The sequence below is a fragment of the Cyrtonyx montezumae genome, unplaced genomic scaffold (assembly GCF_038088225.1).
Source record: "Cyrtonyx montezumae isolate F1298 unplaced genomic scaffold, pur_monq_1.0 scaffold_3, whole genome shotgun sequence".
Taxonomy (NCBI): domain Eukaryota; kingdom Metazoa; phylum Chordata; class Aves; order Galliformes; family Odontophoridae; genus Cyrtonyx; species Cyrtonyx montezumae.
This window is the reverse complement of record NW_027072034.1, coordinates 106,640,993-106,656,194: the sequence shown is the minus strand read 5'-3', so window position 1 is coordinate 106,656,194 and position 15,202 is coordinate 106,640,993. Positions and strand designations below refer to the sequence as shown.

General features: G+C 43.5%; 1 protein-coding gene across 1 annotated transcript; it reads left to right on the top strand.

The window, feature by feature from the left end:
- Positions 1-2,696: 2,696 nt before the first annotated feature.
- Positions 2,697-13,836, top strand: HAL (histidine ammonia-lyase). The gene is made up of 20 exons (XM_065742672.1): positions 2,697-3,029; positions 3,461-3,521; positions 3,698-3,725; positions 4,009-4,083; positions 4,169-4,241; positions 4,331-4,397; positions 4,568-4,605; positions 4,684-4,809; positions 6,018-6,157; positions 7,339-7,386; positions 8,744-8,891; positions 8,970-9,065; positions 9,182-9,240; positions 10,016-10,096; positions 10,901-10,966; positions 11,051-11,216; positions 12,016-12,150; positions 12,323-12,431; positions 12,543-12,612; positions 13,011-13,836. The coding sequence occupies exons 1-20, from the start codon at positions 2,783-2,785 to the stop codon at positions 13,158-13,160; spliced, it is 1,983 nt and encodes a 660-aa protein (XP_065598744.1). The 5' UTR covers positions 2,697-2,782; the 3' UTR covers positions 13,161-13,836.
- Positions 13,837-15,202: the final 1,366 nt, after the last annotated feature.

The window sequence follows — 15,202 nt, the reverse complement described above, 5'->3', positions numbered from 1 at the left end:
CACGGGCTGCCAGTTTCCTCAGGAGAATACTGTGGGAGACCGTGTCGAAGGCCTTGCTGAAGTCCAGGTAGACTACATCAACAGCCTTTCCCTCATCTACCAGTCTGGTCACCCAGTCATAGAAGGAGATGAGGTTGGACAAGCACGACCTGCCCCTGGTGAACCCGTGCTGGCTGGGTCTGATCCCTTTATTGCCATGCACGTGTCGTGTGATCTCCCTCAAGATCATCTGCTCCATAACTTTCCCTGATACCGAGGTCAGGCTGACAGGCCTGTAGTTCCCCGGGTCTTCTTTACGGCCTTTCTTGTAGATGGGAGTCACATTGGCAAGCCTCCAATCTTGTGGGACCTCTCCAGATAACCAGGAATTCTGATAGATGGCAGAAAGTGGCTCAGCAATCACCTCTGCTATGGTACTCTGGATGGTACTTGTAATGTTTTTTGTCAATGATGTGGGTGCAGGACTTGGAGGTATTTTAAGCACGTTTTTGAAAGGTGCTAAACTGGGGAAGACTCCAGCATGGGGACATCTTGACCAATAAGAGAGTTAGGAAATCACCAGTCATGAATTTTAACAAGAGCAAGTGCTGGGTTCCCCATTTGGGATGGGGCATAGGCTATGCATGCAGACTGGGAGTGGCTGGGGAACAGCCCCATGCAGAAGATCAGGACTTCTAGTTGACAAGTTGAACATGAGCCAGCAGTGTACCCTGATGCCCCAAACACAATATAAGAAGGGCATAAAGTTATTAAAGAGTGCCCAAAGGAGGGCTACGAAGGTGGTGAATGGTCTAAGGACAAGATGAGGAGTAGCTGTGGTCCTCTGGTTTGTTCAGCCCGGCTTGATTTTGCACGGAGATAAGGCTAAAAATAGAAAGAGGGTTGTTTCCAATTATTTTACCCTGGTTGTTTGTTTAGGCGAAGCCGTTGTGAATACTGCCATCTACGGGTAACTGTTTGAAGTGAATTTGAGAAGAACTTTTCCTGGAAATGATCAGTTAGCATAATTTCAATCTGTTGACATAGAGATGGCCCAATATCAAGCAGTACCAGAGAGTGGAAAAGTGCTATCCTAAAGGAGGAGGAAGAGTGAATATAAATCATGGCAAACGGTCTGCATTTAATAGTTGCATTTAGAACGGAAATGGAGACTCATTCAATTGATTTCTCTTCTGAGTTTTAATTAGTACAGACTTTAAGCAGATGAAGCTGTGTATTTCACCAGGAGATTCACCTTTTCCTGTAGCAGCTCCAACATAAATTAAGGACTGAATGTATCTTGTTAGATTTTACTAAATCGTGGTACTCTGGGTTCTTCCATTCAGATCTAATGTACCTATGCCTGTTAACTAAAATGGGCTTAACTTTTTAATTGCTGTTCTGTCAGACATCTTTTAACAAACTCATTAAAGTACTGGCTTTTTTGGAACCGGGATAGCAAAGAACCTACCTAAACTGTTAAGGCTGTCCCACATTGAGGACTTGGTGGAGCATTCTGTTCTTTTGTTGCTATCCCTCTGAGTAATAACTTGTAGTGGGAAACTTCACTACAAGGACTGAAAAGAATTTTTCTCTCTTTCAGATTACTGAGTTCCTTCCATTCACTCCAAAATCTAATTGGTCTCCTGATACAGTTGTGCCTGAATTGAGAGTTTCTCAGACAAGGTTTTGATAGGAAGAGGGGATATCTGGTACTGGTTCAAGCTATTCCATTGCAATAAAACCCTGAGCTTTCCTTGGTTTTCATTTCAGGATAACTTTTTTGGCCAAAAAAGTCCACATCCCGTGTAGTGCAGTTAGCAGTTCATGCTGCCATCTGATCTTGACTTCTTGCTGCCAGAGCTATGAAAAACGCAGCAGTGGATCTGGCTTTCAGTAGTGTCCTGCTCTGCTGGGGTAATGGCTCCTACACAGTGCCTTCCACCAATCTGTGTGGGCACGGTCATTGCTAAACGTTGTTTTAGTACCATTCTAATCAGTATTTCTGCACATTTTTCTTCTTTGCATCTGTCTGCAGAAGAAATTTGGCACAGCAGCACCTGTCTTGGAGTCGTGCAGGTGTGGGCTGTTATTTGTTGGGACCATTCTAACAGTATCATCCCAAGCACGTGTGAAAGGCTAATGGAGGGAAGTTCATCAATCTTCTCCTCATCTGTAATGGAAGATTGTGTCCTAAAACTTCAGCACAGGAGTGAGCTGTGTCTTACACTGCTCACCTTCACCTGTTCTGGATAGGGAGGTAAGGGTGTAGTCCAATCTCCTTTCAATCCCAGCAGCCATGACCAATCTGTCATGGGGTGAACACCTTCCAGCTCCGTCCCTCATGGAGGTTTTCATTCATGTAACCCAATGCCACGTGACAGCTCTGTTCACTCTCCTTAAATCCTTAAGTTTTCAGAGCAGCTGCATTTCCTCTTACTCTGATTTGTTTACTTTTGATAAATTAACTCCAGCTCCTAAATTTTCACTTTCATGTTCCTGATCTTCGGCCAAAAAACAAACAAACAAAAAAACAACAACAAAAAAGCCCAGTCTGTGGCAATAGCTTTCTTTTCCAGGAAAAGGGCGTGCTCCCTCGATTTGGTTTGATTGGATAAAGTTAGCTGAATACATCGATCTCACTTATTTACAAAGGTGAGGATCTCTGGGGGAGGGTTTTTGCCTTTAACTGATCAGGACACTGCAGTCCAGTCATACACTGCTCTCCAGGCTGCTGTACGTGAATGTCAGGCTGCTTCACACTGCAGCCGCTCTCTGGTGAGGAACAATCTGTGGAGAAAGCATGCCAAGATACACAGTGCATGTCCGAGGAGAATGGCTGGCAGTGCCGTGCCCACACAGCACCAACACGGTTGGATGGCTGGGAAAGGAAGCTGTGAGGCGGTACATGAAGAACAAGCCTGATAATGGCGGATTTACATCAGCAGAAGAAGTAAAGTTTTATGTTCGGAGGTGCAAGGGTCTCGGCTTGCTGGATCTTGATGACACTGTGGAGGACGCCCTGGAGGACAATGAGTTTGTTGAAGTTGGTAAGCAAAACCTTGGGTGATTGTGACAGGACGAATGCATCAATGCTCGAGTCAGCAGCTGTGTTTCAGTTCACCTAAAGTTGTATCCGAGAGAGCGTCAAAGATTTGTATGAAGAAACAGCCAAATCCAGCCTTCGTTAGTAAGAAATATTTATGGTTTGGCAGTTACAGAACACTGTGTACAATCATTGTGTATCATGTTTGTCAATGATCGGGTCATGGAGCATGTGTCCAGCCATTGGACTGTCCTGTTTGCACCTTTGGAGTATGTAAAATAAATTATGTGAATGCTAATTATTTTCCTAGAGGCATATGAACACGCTTGGTGCTGATCACTGCAAATTATATTAACTAACGTTGTGTACTGTAATAAACAATGTATTCATCTATACGTAGAAGATGGTTAAATCCTGTTCCTATTCATTTTGCAGTTGTAGAAGGAGATATAATGTCTCCAGACTTCATACCATCTCAGCCAGAAGGAGTTCATTTGTATCCTTTTTTGAATCTTCTTTGAACGTTTTATATTTCCAGACATATAACATTCTAGATTTCCACATTCCTTAAGTGTTCCTTCATTCCTAAGACACTTTGCCAGCTCTAATGAAATAGACACTACTGCATGGGACATCCCTTTTGCTCTTTGTTTTCCTTTACAGAACTTCCAGATACAGCAAATATCGAGAACCAGAACAGGTAGGAATGGCCAACGACTGCACAGCTCACCAGTGATCTGTATTTATCTGAGCTTGTTGAGAGTTCAGCCACTGAAGCATTCATGACATTGGCAGCTGTAGGAATCTATATTATAATTTATTTATTATGTTTTTGTCACAGTGTTCTTGTCTTATGGATGATAGTGTGCACGAGCTTCCTGTTGTTGCTGAGCTCTGCCTGTTTGTTTTGCATCGTTACTCCAATCATTAAGCAATGTTATGTTTATATGTAACCCAGACTAAATGGTGGTTTCTTGGTGTAGTATATCTCTTTAGATGGCAACAGCTTAACAACGCAGGACTTGGTCAACTTAGGAAAAGGGCTCTACAAGATAAAGGTAAAGATTCTGAACAAATGTGGCTTTTCTACAGTTAGAATCCATGAGGATACACAAGGTAGTGCTCAAAATGTGCATTTTCTAGCTCACCCCTGAAGCTGAAGCTAAAGTCAAGCAATCCCGAGAAGTGATTGAAAGGATTGTAAAGGAACAGAGAGGTGAATAGTTTTACCTCTAACTATTAATTGTCTTTGTCAGTCACTTTGAAAACTTTCTCTCATTAACCAGAAGTGTATGGTTTTTGCAGTTGTTTATGGAATCACCACAGGGTTTGGGAAGTTTGCCAGAACTGTCATTCCAAACAGCAAACTGATGTAAGTTATGTATGCAGCTTTCTTCCTCCTTTCCTTTCCTTTCTCTGTAGAGAAGCATGTTGCACGCTGCATGCTTATTCTTCTGTGTTTAGATGAGAGAAATTTGCTTTTGTGCAAAACAAAAATCATCTTTGAAAGAGTTTCATACCTAACTCTTTTTCTCTTTGTAGGGAGCTTCAAATGAACTTGGTTCGTTCACATTCAGCAGGTAATGGGAAATTGCTCGGTGTTTTCTCTTTCTGTGCAGCTGATAGCAGGTCAGCAACTGAGCCCATTGCTGTTTCAGGTGTGGGGAAACCTTTAACCCCGGAGAGGTCCCGCATGCTGCTGGCACTGAGGATCAATGTTCTAGCAAAAGGCCACAGTGGAATATCACTAGAAACCCTCCAGCAAGTTATTGAAGCATTTAATGGTAAAACGATGCTTACAGAAAGTTCATATTGTTTGTTTTTGTTGTTATGTTTATGTTTTCTGTTTCAGTGCTCTTGTATGTTTCTTTTTTTTTTTAACTTTTCTTTAAAGGATGGTCTCAATGAGTCAAACTGTGAGTGTTGCTCTTTTGCTCGCTTGACTTGGTAGTTGTGAGACCAGGACTTGGTCCCCTACAAGATCATGGGTAGAGGTTTTGTTGAAGAACAGCAAAGGTCGAGGCTGAGCCTCTGAGCACTCAGCTGATCAGCTCAAGATTAAGCTTCTTACAGAAGCAGGAGCTGAACCTGGATAATTTAGATCCTGGTTCACAACCAGCTTTAATGCCTTGTGAGGCATTCTGGTATGGCAATTATGACCAAGAAGCATCTCCTCTTCCCGTGCAGGACAGGGGCTCTTATTGAGAGGATTCTGTGCTGTACGTAAGTTCAACTTCCCTTCTTTTCAGCAAAATCTGCAGAATGGGAGATTGCTCTAATGCTGTGATACATCTGTGACAGCAGAGCCATGTTTATATTTGTGAGACCTGAAGAATACAAGGCTTTGTGCTGTTTAGCACTTCGAAAGGAAAGAAATAGGCTGGTCTCTTCCCTCCTTTTCCCTTGATTTCCTGAGTCTCGTCATTTCACAGAATCATAGGATCATTAAGGTTGGAAAAGACCTCTAAGATCACCATGTCCAAACATGAGCACCACCACGCCCATTAAAACGAGTCCTAAACAGAATCATGGAAACACTAAGGCTGAAGAAGACTTCCAACATCATTAAACCCATGCACTCATTGCGTGGAGGCAGGGAAAAAGGCTTTGGAGATGGTTTCTAGGAGTTACTCATGTTTAGTATAGTGAGAAATGAACTTTGAGCTTTGACTGGCGATAAGCCTGTGTTGGGGATCTGAGAACAGTGGCATTATGACTGTGCCATGTGCTTATAGATGTAGTCACCACTAACCATGGTCCTTTCACTCCTTACAGAGCTGAATTCAAAAGGGAACCAATTTCTTTATAAACTGCAGCTAGTCTGGAAGCAGGCACAAACCCTGTCTGCAAGAGTAGTAGTCCTATTTGTGCCGTTGACCACAGCTATTAATTACAGAGCATTTCTGTGACCACCTTCTTGCTGGCTTCACTGTTTTCCATGGAGTATATCAAGGGGGAGCTCTAACAGGAGCTGTATTTGTTTTATTTCTAGCTTCCTGCCTGCCTTATATCCCTGAGAAGGGAACAGTTGGAGCCAGCGGAGACTTGGCCCCCCTCTCTCATCTTGCACTGGGATTAACAGGAGAGGGAAAGATGTGGTCTCCAAAGAGTGGCTGGGCTGATGCTAAATATGTAAGATTTAAGAGTCTTGGATTTTGTGTACGGGTTTGAATTAGGACTTGGTTGTTTGTAGCAGCTCATCCTCTACCTTGAGGAAGATGGATCCAAGAGAATGAGAAAACTGACCCACATGTCCCTGAGCAGAAGTGAATGCCCAGCATGTTAATAAGTCCCAAAGACATACCATGCTATGTTATCACAATCTGGAATACTTCAGTGACATCAGTTAGAGGTGGGCAGGATGCAATGCCAGCTATGAAAGAGCTATTACTACACCTTCAACTCCATCAACATCAATACTGTTCCAACAAACCCAAGGTCAGTTCAAATCTTAGGAGTTACAAATCAAAAGTCCAGGAGTAACTGAAGATTTAATGAAAGGAGGAATTTATCAGTGACGTTTCTACTGCATTTATAATGGCTTTAAGCATTTTGAATTGGCACATTCAATTTTAGGAAGATTAACAAGGTTCATGGGGAAACTTTATAGCACCATTCTTTACAGCAAGATGCTTTATAATGGATTTTTTTAATTATTTAATTGTTACCCTATCACTAATACATCAGCGGACTGATCTGGTGTTGAGCATCTCCAAGTCTGGATTCTCCAGTGTCTTTCATGGTAGTTTGCTCTTTCAAACGTATTAGTCCTACCCATAAATATTTGAATGCTAGATTTATTTGTGGATTGATAACCTACCATTGCAGTAGGCTGGAGAAGTAGTGAGAACTCCATAGGGTGGGGAGACAGGGAGCAAGGAGGCCAGCTTGTCCCAGATCTCCCATTTTCGGATGTTAGAAGGACCTTGGCTGATTCTTTTGTGAGCCCATGTCAGACAGAGCTTTCATCACAAGGTGTTTCCAGCCTTCTCTCCTATTACTCATTCCCACCAGATAATATGTGGTAGATGCTAATGGGCTCTGGCAATGTCTTACAGTAGTGTTCCTACTGCCTTCTTTTAATCATACTGGGAAACGAGGTGGTATTTAGAAGCTCCAAAATGCTGTCCCTTATGTAGCCCAAAAGAAAAATTAGTCTAAATTGATTGTAATATAAAGCTTTTTTTCTTCCTTCACTTGAGGATTTTTTAAATTTCATTTTAATGTGCAGAAACAATTAAGATTTTCAAATTTGGGGTATAGAATTACTGAAATATATGTTTCTTTTCTCTTTTCACTGAACTCCTTCACAGGTCCTCGAAGCCCATGGCCTGAAACCAATTACCTTGAAACCAAAAGAGGTAATAAAGAGTAATGTCAGCTGATTAAAAACAAGATTGGTAGTTGCTTTATATTTGCAACTGACGCCTGAGATGAGCTAACAGTCATTTTAGATCAAGCTTCAGAAAGATATTTGGAGTCAGCCATGGGGAGGGATGTCAGAGGCTCCATTCTCCAGCAGAGCTTATGGCAGCATTGCCATTGCAACTCCTGTTTGTGTGGGATTCCATACACTTGCAGCTAAGCAGAAGCTGTGACTGTAAGGCTTCTAGCCAGCAAACAGATACATCCCATCCTGTCTCCTGCCCCCATTTCAGTGCCAGTAATAGAATGCAGTCCTTTTGCAAGCAGTAACTGGTCTGGATCTGTATTTCCAGTGCTCCTGAAAAGCAGTGGAAGTTACTGCAGTAGCAATCCCATGAGTCTCCAGGTCAGTGGAAGGTGGCACCGATGAGAACAGGATTCTTTTTTGATGGAAACCATGGTGATGCAAATAGTAATAGTAGATTTGTTCCTTGCAGCACCAGTGCAGATCTGTCCTTCTGGTTGCCAACCAGCAGTTCACTTTGCTTGACTCTCAAGTCACCCTGCTTGACTTGAAAGGCTTGAAAGCCCCAAACCTGATGTTTAAATTGTCTCTGTGATGACTGGACAGGGACAGCCATCTTCCAGAATCATCAGCCTGGAATGGCTTAGAAGCCCTCTGAAGGCACCTCGTGGCCCTTTGACCAAAGCAAGAGCTCATGTGACAGGCCTGAACCAGACAGCTTACTTCTAGGTGGTTAAAATCAAGTGAGATTAACCGCTGGAGTCCTCCAGTATGGGGACCTCAGAAGCCATAAAATAACAGGATCAGCAGCAGCAGGAAGCCAAATCCAGTATCTCCTACAGGCAAACAGAAAAATCTCCTGTTTGTTTAGAACAAAGCTGTACTTAGTTTTAACTGCACTCAACAAATCTTCTAAAGCAGTTAAAACTTCTAATTGTGTTTCAACTCTCCATTTCCTGGTTGGGATTGTTTTTGCACATTCCATGATCCTAAGTTCCTTGTTTTGATGACTTAAGATATTTTATTAAATTCTGCTTCCAAAGTACTTGGAAAAGACTTTTCTTTTTGAGTTCGAAGTAATATGAACTAAATCTCTTTCTTGGAACTGCTGGAATTCCAAGGGCATCTATAATGATTAGTGGAGTCATGAACATTGACAGTTTATGTAGCAAAGACACTTGGTCAAGCTGTGCTTATTATTTTCTTCAGGACAATCCAGGGAGCTTAACAAATGTGTTTAAATAACTTATGTGAGAAAGAGAATAGTCACAGAGATGGGAAATGATCACAGCATGTGGACTTGGTTAACATCTGTTCTCTCTTTGAAGGGTCTGGCTCTCATCAATGGGACACAAATGATCACCTCACTGGGATGCGAAGCAGTTGAAAGAGCCAGCGCCATTGCTAGGCAAGCAGACATAGTTGCTGCCCTTACACTTGAAGTCCTGAAGGGTACAACTAAGGCCTTTGATAGTGGTGGGTACTGGGCTTTTCTCTATTTGCTGGCAGCCATTGGAGGGAGTCAAAGCCAAACAGTTTCATTTGTTTTGCTAGACATCCACACTGTGCGCCCACACCGAGGGCAGGCCGAAGTGGCATTTCGATTCAGATCCCTTCTGGATTCTGACCATCACCCATCAGAAATAGCAGGTAAATAATGTCAGCCTTCACCCTGCCAGGTTGCACGGGGTAGGCTGGGTCTTCCAACTGTAGCGCATTGCTTTTGTGTGAGGAATATTTGTTTTTTGTTCCCTTGTTCTTCCTAGAGAGCCACCGTTTTTGTGACCGAGTTCAGGATGCATACACAATGCGCTGCTGTCCTCAGGTAAAAATTGACTTTTATTTCCTTTCCTACCAATAGAAAAAATGATGTCAGAGTTCCCACCTCAGAAACATGGTCACCAATGCATTTTGTCTGACTTCATTAGAGGAAGAGGTTTTATTTTTCTTCTCCCTCACTTGAAAGTTTCTATTAATAGTGATGTGTAGTTTGCTGATCCCCTACACACATCTGTGTTTGGATCTGAAACAGGCCCAGTACTGGAAGCAGGGGGAAGGTGCTGCTTTCCCCATCTGGAGGTGTTGTAGAGTATTTCTTTTGCACTGATGCAAAAACTTGAATTGGGGTAGGGTGTTTCTAGGAGCCAGAGTGACAAACTGTTTGTGTATCTGTATTCTCAAACATACTGGATGAACTGAGTTTTAACATGAGCAAAACTATTAAATCAGTGGAATTAACAAAATTAGCCAATTAATGAGAGATCTCATTTTCTGTGGGGGATTTTTAAAGTAACTGTCCCCTAATAACACTTATGTCACCGATGAAATATCTTATCTTCCATTTAGGATAAACAAACACAAACTGATAAAGAATGACGTATTTAGTACTACTTCCATCATAACAGAAAGACAAGTCTTAGGGGTTTAGGGTGGGTAGTGTCCCACAGAGGCACTGCCTCTGATTTTAGGAGTAAACCCAAGGTTGTCTTTACGCGTGGATGTAGAAACTGGGACTATGGGGAAGAGAGTGCCTGCAACTGGGTCAGCACCATAAAGGTGTACTAACTGCAGACGCTCAGCACGGATGTATTTTCTTCTAGGTCCATGGAGTAGTAAATGATACAATTGCTTTTGTGAAGGACATCATGACAACTGAAATCAACAGTGCCACGGACAACCCTGTATCTTTTTATGATTCTATTTCTTTGTGCAACTTTGTCTGTCCTTTTTTATCTTTTTTTTTTTTTCCTAAGTAATTATTTGCATAAAAGAAAGTCCTATAGACTTCAGTTAATAGCTGCCACTAGTTGCCATCAGTGCGTGCAAGCACGTGTTGAGGCAAGGAAACTGCCTGTGATCTAGTGCACATTAAAGTTGTACAAGACAATGCTTTATATGCTTAGGTTGAATATGTAGAATGGTGGGGCTTAGCCACCAAATGGACTTAGGTGGATGGTGACTTGTCATGTGAAACATCTGGTGGTGCAGCATTAGCAAGACCTGCATTCCAGGGTAAGATTTGTGTTCCAACAAGGAAGGCAGACAAAATGTGTGTGATCAGTAAGCCTCTTCATGGTTCAGTGAGGCTGGGTTCTCCTCAGCACTGTAAAAATGCTCTTACATCCCACTGTGAGCTGCCAAACATTGCTGCTTGTTATGTGTCTAAAACTCTACCTGCCTCAGAGAGAATCTACCAAGTAGCTGTGCTAGGATCCAAGCTCTTGTTTCTGTACAACCCTAGTAATTCCACTTTCTAACTGAACACCTCTCTCCATCCAGTCCATTTGAAAAAAACATACGTCAAAACTGTGTCTACAAGTTTGGAGAACTGGGCCTTAATTTTCTGAAAAGTGAGTATGTAGATGCAAACAATAGATTTGCAAATAAAAGCCTACGAGTGCAAATATTCCCTCAGATAAGGAAGGTGGCATGCCTGTCATGTAAGCTATATTCATTTACGTTTGTGCCTTAACTTCTCCTTCAAGATGGTGTTTGCTGAAAGAGCAGAGACCATTTCTGGAGGAAATTTTCATGGAGAATACCCTGCAAAGGTAATTAAGCGTACAGAGAAAAAAGACATCTTTGTTTCTGTTTAATTTTCCTGTCTTCTGATTGAATGAGGAGATCTTTTATAGGCTTTGGACTACTTGGCAATCGGTGTGCACGAACTCGCTGCAATTAGTGAAAGAAGAATTGAGAGGCTCTGCAACCCCTCGCTCAGCGAACTGCCGGCATTTTTAGTCACCGAAGGAGGTCTGAATTCTGGCTTCATGATTGCACACTGCACGGCAGCTGCTCTGGGTGAGTGCTTAAGCAGTATCCACAGGGCAAACCAAAGACCAGTTTGTATTGAGACAGCTGTAATTTTATAGTTGTTTTCAAGGGAGCCGCTCCTGTTTTCCTTCTCCTTTTCCACATGCTTTGAGCTGGCTGGGTGTGATGACTGAGCACTCAGTGCAGTTGCAGTTATTTCAGCTCAAGGCTCTTTGTTGCCCCATGAGCACACTTACTGCTCTAGGTGGACTTTGGGAGTCCTTGCATCTTGACTGAAGCACTTGGTGTCTCCATCTGATGGCCAGGTGCTCACAGCAATACTGAACTCTACAGCCTGCAGGAGACTGGATATCCCAGGGCTGGGTTTTGGAGAACCGTGCCAAAAATAAGCACTGGTATATTTTTCCTCTAGTACTCATGACTAAAGCAACAACAAACATGCTGGCCTCTGGAACATTACAGTTCATAGGGAGCCCACATGAAGACAAACATGCTGTGAGCGGAGGGTAAATTGCAAGTAAGAGATGCAAACAACCAGGAACAGAGGACATTGGATCAATGAGTAGATAAATACCTTGCAGAAAACAAGCCACTGAGCTACATCCAAAGACCAGTATTGGTGACTTTTTTTCAAAGGCAATGGCAGTTTTCAAGGTGTTCTTTACGAAGTACTCAGCTTTAACACTGACACATTTCTCCAAAGAAAAGCAAAGGTTGGATTCTCCTGCAGCCTTTGGTGGTGGATGGGTCCTTTTCTCCAGACTGGCCATTGCTCCTGGTATCATTATCTGTTCTGCCCTACATTCCTTGCATGGGGTTTTTGCAGTTTCAGAGAACAAAGCCTTGTGCCACCCCTCCTCTGTGGATTCTCTGTCTACCAGCGCTGCTACAGAGGACCACGTGTCCATGGGAGGATGGTCTGCAAGAAAAGCATTGAGAGTCATTGAGCATGTGGAACAAGGTAACATTAAAATACTGATTTCCAGACAGATCTTATGCATATAACCAGATTATGATATTAGTGCCATTATTTTCAGATGCTGTTGGCAAAAAAAAAAAAAAAAAAAAGGAAAAAAAAAGTCTTAATTCTTTAGAAATAACTACTTTAAAATGTTTTATATTGTGATTTCTAGTTTTGGCCATAGAGCTTCTCTCTGCCTGCCAGGGCATCGAATTCCTACGCCCTCTGAAGACGACCACCCCATTGGAGAAGGTCTATGACCTAGTGCGCTCGGTGGTTAGGTAAGATCAGATAAACACCTCAGGTGGGGGTCACCCACTGCTTCAGAGGCCTGCTGCTGGCAGTGACAGCGGTTAATGTTTGGCCAACATGCTCCGTGGGTCTCGTTACAGGCCTTGGATGAGGGACCGCTTCATGGCCCCAGATATAGAAGCTGCTCACAGGCTGCTGGTGGAGCAGAAGGCAAGTGCTGGCTGCTGGCAGGTCAGGGGGGCCTGGCTGTAGGGGCAGCTGCAGCTCCACTCCAGGCATGCTTTGTCACATGCCGAACATTAACCTGGCTGCAAGACATGATGCAACTTTTTCATCTCATATCCTTTCACCTCATCTCCCCAGAGCTGTATCTTTCTCCAGCCCCTCTCAACTGCATCCACATACTCTTCTCTGCCCCTCGCTTTGGCTGCCTTACTGTTTCTGCTGATCACCTGCCACCAATGCATGCAGGTCTGTAATTCTTGCCTACATCCCACTGACTTTCCCACAAGGTTTCCTGAAGTTGTGTGTTGATATCTGTCCAAGTATGAATTTTATTTTATTTTATTTTTTTGCTTATGACACTGTTTCACTCTCTAATTTCACAGGTGTGGGAAGTAGCTGAACCTTACATTGAAAAATACAGGAGAGAACACATTCCTGAATCCAGACCTGGTTCACCAACAGCCTTCTCCCTGGGAGTGCTGGAAAGGAAAACGCACAATGGCCACAACCACAGGCACCACAATGAACTGTAGCCATTGCTCTCCTCAGGTACAGAGCAGACCTAGGACCTGCCCTGAGTGTGGCTGTTTCACCAAAACTCAGCATGGTTTCTTCAGGCGACCCAAAGGAATCGTTTGTCTCAGGAGCACATAGCAGGAGTAAAGAAATGGCTCCCTAGTTGCTTCCCATGGGAAAGACAGCTTGGTCATGATAGTGTGGATTTTATTAAACATCCTGAGCATTCAACACAAAACATTCAGACTCCTGATGAAATCAGTGGATGTTTTACTCAGTGCCTTCTGTATTGTTGTTGGCTCTTTGCTTGTAGTCTCTGTATCTCTGCCAATGATATTGTACAGCCGAGACTTATAATTCCCACTTTTCTCTCTCTTTGTTTTTCTTTTCATTTCCTTTGGGTAACTGCTGCAGTACCCTTCTTTTTTCTATGAGCAAAATTATCTCAGCACTTAACCCTTCTCCCCTTTGTTCCTCCAGCACTGTGCACATCTTATGTGAAGTATACGGATCCTTGTATAACAAAAGCATTTTGGAGACAGGCGTTTCACAAATCAGAAGAGCCCTGTGCACAAGAGCACACTATGATTACTGCTCCAGAACAAATATGTTGCATACTGATGACAGACTACATTTAATGCAGCTTTCCAAGGCCTATGGGTTCACGCCTGCAATAAATGCAGAGAGGTTTCACATATGGCTACAGCAGCGTGTTTTCCTGTCATGATGAAAGGCATAAAAAGCAGAGGCTTAGCTTAGAAATAAGCAGTCCAGGTGGCAAAGAGACCTGCAAAGGGTACTGACTGCTTCTGGGAGAGGAGGAGGTGTGAGAGTCGTGGGTGTGAACCAGCACTGGAGACCTGCACTTCCACTACTTACTGGGCATCCTTCTGGCTGCTGGCAGCCCTGTTCCATTTTGAATCTTGTGTTGTAATGTGCTCCGTGTTACAGCACAGACCTTTGGCACAGGCTTTATGTGTTTTGCAAGGGAAGAGTCAGCACTTAGGCTTCCCATCATAGCACAGTGACGACATTTAAGGGACAGTTAAAAACCAGTGACCTTGGCAGTACTGGCTGGATGATCACAGCCAGTGTGGGCTGGAAAACTGCCAAGGCCATCAGCTATGCTGCAAGGGGCAGCCAAATAATTGGTATGGGTTCACCCGTATGTGTCTTTAGGCCCTACAGTGGGAAGTATGCCCTGAGGATGGGGAACACACACCCTGGGCCAGCCATCAGGGAGACTTTGAACCCAGCTAGGAGAAAACACAAGTTGTGGAGGGTCCTGCCCCTGCACTACAGAGAGCCAGGTGACTTTTGTTCCGCCACTCCGAGTTACAAACATGAGCATGGTGATGGGCCCACAGCTCAGCACTAAGCAGACTGGGAATTCGGACAACTCTGTGGTACGTGAGGTCCCTCCTCTGGCCTCTCTCTCTCCCATGTGCCAAATCTGTCTCCACCCTTTCAGCTACAGACTCTGCAACACACTTATCTGAACCTCCTGCCTGTTCTTCCATCTCACAGCCAGCCAGCTATTAATTAAACCAGCTGTGATGATGACCCTACAATACACGAGCCTAGTTGTTACACAAATACCTGCTTGTTAGAACACCCTCAGTGTCAAGGTATGGCTAAATAACGCAGTTTCTCCAGCAGCAAAACCCAGCAACCCTAAATGGTTCCCCACTGGTTGCTGCTATAACCTCACACGTGGGAAAGAGCACCCAAGCAGCATGTATGCAAGGAAAACCAAATGTGAACAACGACACATGGCTTACATTTTGTATGTTAACAGATGACCCCAAGGCTCAGGGAGATCAGAAGGGCGTGATAAAGCTCCTACCAGAATGCGACTACTGTCCTTCATTGAAGATCTGGTTTGCCAATAGCTCTGTCCATAGACTAGATCAGATGCTATTGTTGACAGTATACTTTTGATGCAAAGCTCTTCATGCTTATCAAGGACAGTTTAATGATTTTATTTCTTAAGAAAGATAAGCGCTTTTGTTTCTGTGGCCTCCATCCAGTTGAAAAACTGAAGAAAAGCCTCAGACAG

Excerpts from the sequence above, each read along its gene's own strand:
- HAL (XM_065742672.1), top strand. The coding sequence starts at position 2,783 with ATGCCAAGATACACAGTGCATGTCCGAGGAGAATGGCTGGCAGTGCCG. Across the intron at positions 9,241-10,015 it reads CAATGCGCTGCTGTCCTCAG|GTCCATGGAGTAGTAAATGA; the intron begins GTAAAAATTGAC and ends ATTTTCTTCTAG. Across the intron at positions 12,432-12,542 it reads CTAGTGCGCTCGGTGGTTAG|GCCTTGGATGAGGGACCGCT; the intron begins GTAAGATCAGAT and ends GTCTCGTTACAG.